The sequence below is a fragment of the Gymnoscopelus braueri genome (genome assembly GCF_963280865.1).
Source record: "Gymnoscopelus braueri genome assembly, chromosome: 1".
NCBI classification, from domain to species: domain Eukaryota; kingdom Metazoa; phylum Chordata; class Actinopteri; order Myctophiformes; family Myctophidae; genus Gymnoscopelus; species Gymnoscopelus braueri.
In genome coordinates, this window is record NC_137603.1 from 14,130,163 (window position 1) to 14,142,216 (window position 12,054).

The following is a 12,054-nucleotide window of genomic DNA, read 5'->3' on the forward strand; positions in this document are numbered from 1 at the left end:
CTCTCTCTCTCTCTCTCTCTCTCTCTCTCTCTCTCTCTCTCTCTCTCTCCCCTCTCTCTCTCTCTCTCTCTCTCCCCCTCTCTCTCTCTCTCTCTCTCTCTCTCTCTCTCTCTCTCTCTCTCTCTCTCTCTCTCTCTCTCTCTCTCTCTCTCTCTCTCTGAGAAAGTGCCACCAGTAGAGTAGACAATGCTTCTTGCACATCACATTTCTTTATATACTTATTCCCAACTTTATTTCTTGCAGATGTTACTATACCGTTGTTGAAATAATTACCGGCATTCCTTAAATAATTTCACCTGAGATGTGGTCTTGGCTAGAAAACAACACACAAGGCTTTAAATCTTAAACCGTTGCCTATAACAATGAATCATTGTCAATGATAGATAGATACCTTTTATTTGATGATGATTTGCACTATGGTGGCGATCTTCATACAGTATATGGGCATAATCTGGGCCCACACCCCCACAGGTATCTTGTTTAATGGGAATGTGACGTGAATTGGGCACGTCCAGATTTGGCCTTCCTAATCGGCCTTCCAGAAATAAATACCCACAGGTTGTGAAACTTTATATTGGATTATCCAGCTTTTGTGTTCAAATAAGGGAATACATTTGCTTTAGCTTGTGTGTTTGTTTAATCAGATTGCATTATTATGACTAAGATTAGACCAAACTTCAGGTGCAACCTAAAGTATTGATTAAAAAATAATTGTGTTTGACAGGTTGGCAGCAGCTTTGTTAGTGTCTCATTCGCACACAATTTCCCACCATGCCACGGCACTTAGCCAAGAGCCCCCCGCTCATATCATTTCTTGGTTCCCGGCTTGGTCCCCAGCTCAGAGAGCTTGGAACCTAGCGTCTCTATGGCCAGGGCCTGCTCTCCGATCTGAGTCTGCATGCTGGAGATGGTCTTGTGTAGCTCCTCTTCCTTGCGCCATTGGTTGGCGGACACCAGCAGTAGGCAGCCTCCTCCGATGAGGAAGATGATGGACTCTCCCAGCAGCTCTGCCCCAAGCTCGGCTGACGCTTCCTCACTCAGGGGCTTGATAGTGCCGCCCTTGAACCCCATGACCCACATCTTGGTTTTCATCTCCATCCAGTGGTACGCATGAGCGGGAGGCAGACAGATATATGTCTTGAAGGACTCGCTCTGTCTCGCACTGTCCTTTAGCTTGTTGACGACCGGCTTGCTCAATTGTCTGATGGCCAGAACGAGCAGCTTGGCGATGGGAAATGCACCGACCACCATTTTAGCGGAAACACTACAGGGAATGAAGGGGGAGCACAATTGGTGGAGGTTTGACGAGATAACAGGTTGAACAGCTAGTGGACAGTTGAGTTGATTTGGTTGACTGAAGTTAACTGCAGAGAGACAGAGGGAGAGGCAGACAGAGAGGGAGGACAAAGAAAAGCCATCAATGTGGGAAGTAATGCGCAATCACCTTGGCAACGCTGGGATATACAGACCCGCACAGTTCTGATGTCATAGTACTGATGACATATACTGACGTCATAGACTGGCCATCAAGTACTTTGTGTCTATTTTGCCATAAATAGAGACATGCACAGTGTTGACGTCATAGCACCGATGTCATACTGAAGTCATAGATTGCCATGTGGCGTGTTGTCAGTGCAATAACCTGCATGGCAACGATTAGGAAGGCCAAATCTGGACTTGTCCAATGTACACCCAATATGGAGATACCTGTGGGGGTGTGTGCCCAGATTACGCCCATATACTCTATGAAGATCGCCACCACTAGTGCAAATCATCATTGTTAGGCAACGGTTTACGCCCATATATGGAGAATACCAACCTCAGCACAAATCAACGTTGTAAGGCAAAGGGTTTACGCCAAATCCCGAGAGCCACAGTAGAACAGTGGAACAGTTCAGAATTGTTCAGATTGACCTGTTATAGCGACACCAGGAGGCAGATTTTTGCGAAACACATTTTTTTAATATTACTCCTACAGATTTTGTCCAAACATCATTGCAAAACACATTTTTGGAACACCCTGCCCGTCCGTCCATGTGTCCGTCTGTGTGTGTGTCCGTCTGTTTGTGAACATCTAATTTCCGGCACCATTGGCCCGATTACTCCTACAGATTTTGTCCAAACATCACGCAAATTGATTCGATCGATATGGATCTGTCCGATTTTTCATATATCCTGATTGCCTAAGATTGGCTTCCAAAGTTTGCAGGATTGGTCTGTTTTGAACAAAATGCCTCAAATCATGAACACAGCGTGCTATTTCCGTGAAACTTTGCACGCACATTCCCACTATTGGCCAAGAAAGAACTAGATGTATTTTTTAAATCAGCCTCATGGTGGCGCTATAACAGTCCGATTCGTGTTTTTACCGATCTGCGTGAAACTTTGTGCTCACACTCCCTAGAGGTCAAGGAAAAACCTATGCCCTCCATTTTTCACATCAGCCTTTTATAGCGCCACCAGGAGGCCGAATTTTGTAAAACAATTACTCCTTCAGGATTTGTGTGAGAATCACGCAAATCGGTACACAGTATCTCCATAGTCATGTGATCAAGACGGATATGTCCGATTTTTTATATTCCATCGTGATTGGCTAACATTGGCTTCAAAGGTTTGCAGGATTGGTCCGTGTGATTTCCGGGAAATTTTGCACGCAAATTCTCAGTTGGCCGAGGAAATTCTACCCTTTTCACATTGGCCTGTTATCCTTCCACCAAGAGGCCATAATAACCTACCTGACCTGGAGGGACCTGTGCTCCGAGGAGCACTTTTTCTAGTTGGGAATCGTTTTGAAACGAGAATCTTTTGAATCGAGAATACATTTTGACTTGAGAATCGTTTTGAATTGAAAATCAATTTTAAATTGAATAGTGACCCCAATAATCTAAATCGAAAATTGAATGGTGGGATACCAAAAGATTCACACCCCTAATAGGAAGGGAAGAGAAGGGAAGGGGAAATTCAGTTCCAATTTCACCCAGCTGATGCCTGCTCAGATGGTCATGATGAGTACTCAGAGTCGAGCTGTTACGACGGGAGAGAGGTATTCTGTATGGTAAAGTTGTGATTTTGCTACATATACTCCGATGCCCATTGGAAACATGTTGGGAAAGATACCCCTCTAGTTATGGAATATGTTGTACCCGCTGTCTGTGTCCCTTTCATATCCATATGGAGATCTGTGTCAGCCATGCCCAAATATGGAGTCCCGGCCAGTATGATGACAGTACTATGACATAATGTCATATATACGAGATATATATGGGGATTTGTGGATATATCAATATTTCTTTTGACAACCGTCGATCCGAAGACTTTTGGCACAGCCCTCCCTCCCTCAGTTCCTCAGCAATACTACACCTATGCAGGACACACGGACAGACAGACACGTACGCACGCACGCAGAGATTATGCGCATTATAAATAGATGTACAATTAATCAGTATTCCTGTTTGGCATTCCAGGCAGAAAAGCAAGTGTTTGATTTAAGCTAAACATGTAGAAACAGCTTTGAAGTCAATTAAAGCCATTAGCTGCAAGCATGAACTTACAGGTAGATTTTGATTAGATCAATGTACTCATGTCTTTTCTTTGTGTGGGTCGTGTCATTATACTGTAAGACACCATTACGGTATCCATCTCCTTTATATCTTTATATATTTTGTTAGGAATTTGCCGTGCTACTAAGTCACATTCATCACTGATAGCTTAACTTAATTGTCTAACCACATTTACAGCTGAGATGAATGTGCAAATGAGAATGTTCTTGTCTTTTCAATTTTTATGAGAGCATTACATCTAGTGTTTAACTGCAAAGTACCATTTTATTGAATTTATCATAAAGAACTATATTTGAATCAAAGGAAGACAGCAGTGCCTTGGAAAATAGATTATCCTTAATTGACAAATTGCATTGCCTCAATTAGTCTGCTCCTAAATTTGTCTTTATAATGTGAAGCTTTCCACATATAAATGTTCTCGCCTCTGCTATTTCCATCTCTATTTCAACTCTATCTTGCATTATGAACATTTTAATACTCATACATTAATAAGTAGGTACCATTGGTCAAGAAAGTCACTCCACCTCAATGACTCAATATATAGTGCACGCCACGCTGTCAAAAAATATATATAAAACTCTCACTCTCAGTGGAATTCTCATGTGTATACTAGCTTATGTATTCAATACCATTACTATTTTATTTTTATGTTTGAGTTTTGATGAATGTTTCTTTTTTTCTGTATGTTAACAAGCTTGTGAAAAAAGGGTACTGATTACATATTTCCATGTCAAAAATGGGAATGGTACAATGCATCAGCCTGTACCTTGAGAGGATCAGGTGAAATGGAGTCCATGTTGGCCAGTACCAGAACAGGACTGGGTCTGTGTCGTTGCACAAAATCATAACTTGTATGCACACGTACCCCATCTCAGATTGGGCACAAGGGGTGGCTCCCAGGAAAAGCGGTTTGGAACAACTGGTGTATTAGGACCTAAACCAATTCATCACTTCCCCCTACTGTACACAAACAACCCAGGTAAATGTGTTAGGATTTCATGACTAATATCATTTCCGAGGCTGTGGTCAAATCCAACAGTGCTGGCATAGACAGCTTATTTGTAAGAGTGTTTATTCTAAGGTTAATCAACCGAGGCACCTTGCAGCAGCAGTAGAAGAGCCACACACCTTTAAACCCAAGCCATGAAAATATAAGTCAGAAGATTACAAGTACGCCCTGCCATTTACACTGCATTAAATTAAACATGGTCTTAACATTGCAGATCTATAAGTTTACAATGTACGTGTTGTGAGCTTGTAGGTCGGCTGTGTTTGAAAATAGATTAAAGTGGCTAAAGTGTGGCTAAAGAGGTTCATGTATGTTTAGAATGCACACACAGTGCCCTCCAATCCTTACAAGCGCAGTCAACACAATGCATCTCAAGTTTGTCTAAACACACAATCAAACTGATTGCACTTGACACTTGTTTCCGTGGTCTCCTCTAGTCTCCCTGACAGTGTGTTGTATTCCCACAGCGATAGGTGACAGGTGAAAGAAGAGAAGGTTGATGCTGTGTCTTGACAGCTGTGGGAGGCCTTAGCTGTTGCTTTGGGGCCTGCATCATCTGTCTTTGACATAAATAAAGCTTAATAAAGCATAATTCAAGGTCCTTTATATCCTTCCTGATTTGTGCTTTTCTCATATAAACTGTGTAAACTTTACAAAGTCTCCCTTCAAGGCTTTCTTGGCCCTCTAATTGTCTCTAATTGAGACTATGTTTTGCACCTTGTCCGTCCGTCCGTCCGTGTGTCTGTGTGTCCGTTTGTGTGTGTGTGTGTATGTCCGTCTGTGAACAGCTAATCTCCAGCACCGTTGGCTCGATCGCAGCCAAACTGTGCGCACACACTCCCTGGATGCCAGAGCAGAACCTCTGCCCCACATTTTTCAAATGGGCCTGTTATAGCGCCACCAGGAGCCTGTTTTTTGCAAAACAAATTTTTTGACAGTACTCCTACATATTTTGTCCAAACATTACGCGAAACGGTACACAGTACCTCTATAGTCATGAAACAAAACGGGTCCTTCAGATTTTTCATATTTTATCCTGATTGGCTAAGATTGGCTTCCAAAGTTTGCAGGAGTGCTCCGTTTTGAACACAATGCCTCAAATCATGAACGCAGCGTGCGATTTCGCAAGCACATTCCCATTAGGCCAAGGAAGACATGCCACAATTTTTTTAACTTGCCTCATGGTGGCGCCATAACAGGCCATATTTTTACCGCACCATTCTGTGTAAAACTTTGTATGCGCACTCTCTAGAGGCCAAAGAAAAACGTTTCACATCTGCCTTTTATAGCGCCACCGGGAGGTTGACTTATCTAAAACACAGTTTTTGATATTACTCCTTCAGATTTTATCAGAATTTCAGATACACATCTCGGATCACATCTGTATAGTCATGTGATCAAGACGGCTCTGTTTGATTTTTCATATTCCATCCTGATTGGCTAAGATTGCAGGAGTGGCCCGTTTTGAATAAAATGCTGCAAATCATGAACGCAGCGCCCGATTGCGGTGAAACTTTGTACGAAGATTTGCACTACGTTGAGGAACAAATGCCACACTTTTAACAATGCCCTATTATAGCGCCACCAGGAGGCCAATTTTTGCACAATTTTTTTTTATATTACTCCTATACAAATTGTGTCCAAACATCACCCAAATCGGTACCTCTAGTCAAGTGATCAAGACGGATCAGTCCGATTTTCATATTCCATCCTGATTGGCAAATTCCAAACATTGCTGGCCCACAATAACCTACCTGACCTGGCGGAGACTTGTGCTCTGAGGAGCACTTTTTCTAGTTTAGCACTGTTTTCTTCCAAGGAGTGGCAGGTGTGTGAGAAAGCAATGTTGAAGCTTTTGAATACAGCCCTGACAAAAACGGTTTTTACCTTCAAGTGATTTTCCATTTCTCATCCATGTTCCAATATAAAATCTTTGCTGATCAATCTTGTCTTTGTTTGATATAAAATGTGTCTATAGCAGCTATCTTTAGGCAGCTTTTGGGGGTTAACAGTCCGGGCTGTTGAGTCAAGGCTGTTCAAAATAGCGATATAATTAACTTTTTCTCTCTTTGTCTCTGTCTCTCGCTGCCTTTATCCCCCTTCATACACACAAATGCAATCACTCATGTAGGCCTACACATGCATGCTCACACGCACTGGGGAATATTTGTTTTCAGATATTCATGCCAGCGTGAGCATTACTGTTTTTTTATGTGCCACAAAATGTTGATGTGCCACGAAATGTTGATTTGGAATGACTTACTGTAACTGTATTTAGATTTAACATCAACTGAGTCAACACATGGTCAGTTATCATTTTGGATTTGCTTGGAGTAAGAAAAGGAAACATACAGGACCAAATATCGGCAGTATCCTATAATGCAGTATCTACAGTACACTACCAACAAACCATTTCTAATTTAAAGATAGGCTATTAATCATGTTTGTTTGCTAGCTGCAAGGAAATAAGCTCAATGTTAGGTGAAATGTTCACTGGTTGGTGAAATATTCACAGATATAGCCCACATTGACTGTCAGCAAACTTTGTTCAGCAGCTTCTTGAAAATCGTTTGTATGATGGTGGCATAATAATGTGTAACTGTTCCACAGCAGCTTGTTACAGTAAGATTGTTGATAATGCTTTCACTTTCCTCTTTGCAATAAAATGCAATTCACTCTATTGATGACATTTATACTAGTACAAGCTTACCAGCAAGTCCTTCCGTGAAGTATTGTTTTTAAGGGGAAACAAATTAAGAGAAATATACACAAAGCTCTAGTGCCTTCGACAAACTTGTTACCTCCGCTTATCTTTTAAACTGTGTTCCAGAATGCCACCCTTATTTGCGAGTTTTAAAGCATTTTTTCAACAAAATTGCACAATATTATTTGTACATTTTCAGAGCCAAAATATTGTTTTAATGCAATCTGGCAAAATCATACAACAGACAAAATGTAATTTGTTTGTTTTTTGGCATAAAGTAAATTGAACCGCTGAGATTGAGACTGACACTGCAGTAATTTACTTGGAATATTATTTGACATGTTGAGATGACACCTATAACATTGTTGTGCCTAAACTGAAAATGTCTTACATAATCACTGAGCTGTTTTTCTTTAGAGGTGATTCAATGGTCATTAACCTGCAATGTTGCAAGTTCAAAGTATAGATATTAACCATATTATAGTTTACTGAGTATTTTATAATAGAGAACTCTACTGTTCCATTACAGTTCTAGGACTAACAGGGTAAAGCTCCTATAATCTCTTGGTGTGCTTTTGATCTCAACACTTTTTTTCAAATTGAAGCCTGATTAAAAATAAATAAAGACAAGGTTGATGTATAAAAATGTGGCATGGCACAAGGATTTATCTCAACTAATTGAGGACAATAGTCCCCAACTTCATCTCAACATTAACATAATCTCGTGAAATTCACCCAACCCAACCCCATAATCTCCTATAGTCCGGTGGATTGGTACAACATTTTAGGTGAATCGTTCACTTTTTCATAAAAGCGTGAAACTTGGTAGACTTGTACAGTTTGGGGCCCTGAACATTTTCAGATATGGAGCCATAGCAAAAACGTCCCCTGGTGGCCATCGCGGCCATTTTACTTTCCTCATTACCAAATAATGTATTTTGTGTCACAACTCCCAAACCAAACATGATAATACAGAATAGGTGATGTCTACACCTATGTTTTGATGGTCAATGATTACATTAATATCATGTAACATCATAAACTGTTCAGGTGAATAGTTAATGGTCAATTCAGTGATGTTGTGAGGTAGTCCTGTGCGGTTTTGTCCGAAGATCTGTCACTTTTTCTTAAAAGTATGAACCTTGATACACTTGTACAGTTTGGGGCCCTGAACAATTTTGGATATGGAGCCATCGCAAAAAGTTAAATGCAGTAAGCCAGTAGGCCATTAGTCAAGTAAAGAGTCAGGTTATAAACCTAAAAAAGTAAACACAAACAACAACGTAACAACAAATTACTGACATGAAATATACACACAAAACTATAAACCATATCAGAAATATATTATCGTCGTGTAAACACGCTCTCAATTCTTACCGTCAGTCTCTCGGAGCTCGAAATGGAAAATTACGAACGCAGCAATAACACCCTGGTAACTAGTAACATGGTACATGCGTAGAACACTTTGTCCTGATAGTGAGCATCCACTCCATTTATATCGGTTTGGTCTACCCATGTAGGTGTAACCTTCTGTTGACTAATCATGTGACTTGTGTATTATCTTAACTGTGGAAACACAGGCTTTAGCACTGTTCTAAACAGTAGCCACTGTCACCCAGCTCCTCATCTGACCTAATCAATCAACATGCCCTCATGTGACACTTAAGTGACATCTGTAAAGTCCACTGTTGTGCTGTGGCTTTTAGAATTTGTATATATTTGTACCTTCGGATTATAACTTCAGTTTATAACTCCAAATAAGCAGTATTAACCTTCATATAAGCATGTATCAACTCCTAGAATAGAGATATTCTAGGAGTTGATATATATAATATGGAAAATAATTCGGCCTATCACTCCGGTATAAGATCCTAAATAAGCAGGAAATACACACATAATAATAATCACAATAATAACCGCAAACTTCATAATGCATCTTGATGTTTGTTTTTAAATCCCTGAATGGCTTGGCACCTCAGTACCTCTCTGACCTCATAAAGGTCTATACCCCCCCAAGGTCACTGCGGTCTGCTGGCCAGCTAAGTCTCGAGGTCACAGTAAGGACCAAATTAAAGACCAGAGGCGACCAAGCCTTTGCTGCCATAGCCCCCACCCTATGGAATGCGCTCCCCCCCCCATGTTAAAAGGGCCCCCACCATTGAGACTTTTAAATCTCGGCTTAAGACACACTTTTACACCTTGGCATTTTAACCCCGCTTGAGAGTTTTCTGTGGTCTATGTCCTATTTGTTTTCTGTGTTTTTGATGGTGTTTTCTGTGTTTTTAGCTTATTTTAGCTTGTATTTTGCTTGATTTTCTGTACAGCACTTTGTAAACCCTTAACCCTGGTTGTGAAATGTGCTATATAAATAAAGTGGATTGGATTGGATTGGATGTGACTGTGAGCTTGCAGATTGGCTGTTTTCACTACAATGTCAATTTCTTTTTTTATACCTGGTGTTTCATCGGGATGGGGGACAATTATTTTAGCACTTAGTGACTGCACCTTTCAACAGAATAGATTAGAACAAGATAAACATCTATGTAAGCACACAAAACAAGTATTATTTTAACGGGACAATTTGGTAGTGAATGTTGAAAACTGGGACATTTTAGTGTTTTAGAGATATTTGTCATGGACTTGGGAAACACAGCTTAAACCTGGGGCCAGTAAGCAAATTGGTGATGACAATGATGGCTGCCTTGAAACATAAGGGACCAGTTGTGTCATGCATGCTCTGGGCCCTAGCTTACCTTACCCCTTATGCCTAAACGTATTAGCCATATTTTACTATTTTGAAAAACATTTTCATTTTTTGTTTTTGCAATGGCTCCATATCTGAAAATGTTCAGGGCCCCAAACTGTACAAGTCTACCAAGTTACACGCTTTTATGAAAAAGTGAACGATTTTCGTCTCAATCCACCGGACTACTATCTGGCCTAACATATCTCTGCATAGGAGATCTAACTCGCAATTCCATCTTGGTTTCAGCTGTTTCTATCTGTGTCTTTCAAAAGTAAGACTGAATGTGGAAAAATCACAATCAAGTTTGACCTTATTTACATATATTGTACCTGGGTACAGGACACATGGCATTTGATATTCTTAGATGTACAGGGTGGTACCAAGCCTCAGCAAGCTGCTCTGTCTTTTCGACCATATGGTATCTTGACAGTATTTTCCTCACTAATTAGTCGTTTACACATATGCCAAACCCAAATGACCACAATGTCACGGCTGCATTGAGGCTTTTCAAATTATTGCTTTAGCAATGAGTAACCATACCAATAAAATAAAATATGAACTAAGCTAAATAATCTATTGTTTTTTTTGTTTGTTTTTTATGGTACACAAATGTTACATAATTCAATATTTTTGTATTTATTTTAAATGTATATGTAAGTTATCGATTATAAGCCTCAAAATGATTCTGGTTGAAGCCCAGGAATCAAGGCTCTGTGGGTGGATGGCAGCCAGTGACTGGAGGATGGCTGGGCTGGCACTGTACTGTATCCCTGCTACAAACACTGCCAAGAGCCCTTAAGAAAGATGGTGAACACGGTGCTTTCCAGGGGAGCCTTCCCATGCCAGGCCCTGTGCTCAGACATGTGTACATATCTGGCACCAATGTGGCAATGTAAACAACAGAAAATGAACTGTTGTCACTTGTCATATAGGCTACTCTGTATACTGTAGACACCATTTCACACATGATGTACTGCAATGACATGTAGGTACTGTCACACGTGTACAAGCTTGGTATTGATACATTTTCTAATTCTAAGGTAAATAATTCACCAAAATCATCTGCTCACTCATTCCATTACATTCCTTTAACTTTTGGAAGTCTGATTTCTGTGATGTAAAACATGGAGGTACAATTGTTGATTCGTCTAAAAAAAAAGAGAAAACATAATATTGAGACTATTAATGTTTGGTGATAACACTTTTAGGTCACTTATAGGCCCTTAAGTAAGGATAATTTAGTAACCATTTATACCATTATATTAAAAATATGAAAAAAGGTATAGCTGCACCAACCACACAGAAACGGATTAATCACAATCATTCTCTCTTTCAAACCTAATGACTCAATCTGAGAGTGTTCAATAAATAATACATGCTCGATGAAGATTTAATGAAGACATAATACTACCGACCAAAATGAGCACACCCATACCACCACTCCATGTTGCCCATGTTTTTTTGTTAGTTTTTTACCTCTAGTTTCCCGGGCTTATTTAGAATTTGAAATTTCCCTTGTTTATTGGTAGTGGCTGGGTGCAATGCAAATATAAAACAAATACAACCTTGACCAAGAACCTTGTATAATTCAGGCCCTTGAACATTTGAGAGGAAGTAGAACCCTACCGTTGCTCATACAGTATACTCACAATCAACTGCTGTTATTAATCGTTCAGCACTTAGTTCAGCCACTTATAGTCAAATCTACTATCATGTACTGTAACTGATATGATATTGTTTGTGTTTAGGGCATTAGACTTGTGATTTTTGCAAGTCGACTTGCTGTCAGTAAAAGTCGGGTCAACTCGTTTGATGACGTCACCTGGATTTTCATAGAATAGCCTAAAGCGATCCTTTCTCCCTTAATGTACAGGTTTTGTTTTGATGTTAATATTATAGATTCCATGGATAATAATAGGCCTACATAATGTTGGATGCATTTATCCAACACGATAAAGTTTGCAGCTTCTGTTACTTCTGACACAATGCAGTTCAGCCCAGGCCCGGCGCCAGGATGAAATGACTACGGGTGAAA

General features: G+C 40.2%; 1 protein-coding gene across 1 annotated transcript; it reads right to left on the reverse strand.

The window, feature by feature from the left end:
* Positions 1-807: 807 nt before the first annotated feature.
* On the reverse strand, positions 808-1,251 carry LOC308087663 (optic atrophy 3 protein homolog; the record flags this gene model as incomplete). The annotated part of the gene is made up of 1 exon (XM_080431714.1): positions 808-1,251. The coding sequence occupies one exon, from the start codon at positions 1,249-1,251 to the stop codon at positions 808-810; it is 444 nt and encodes a 147-aa protein (XP_080287840.1).
* Positions 1,252-12,054: the final 10,803 nt, after the last annotated feature.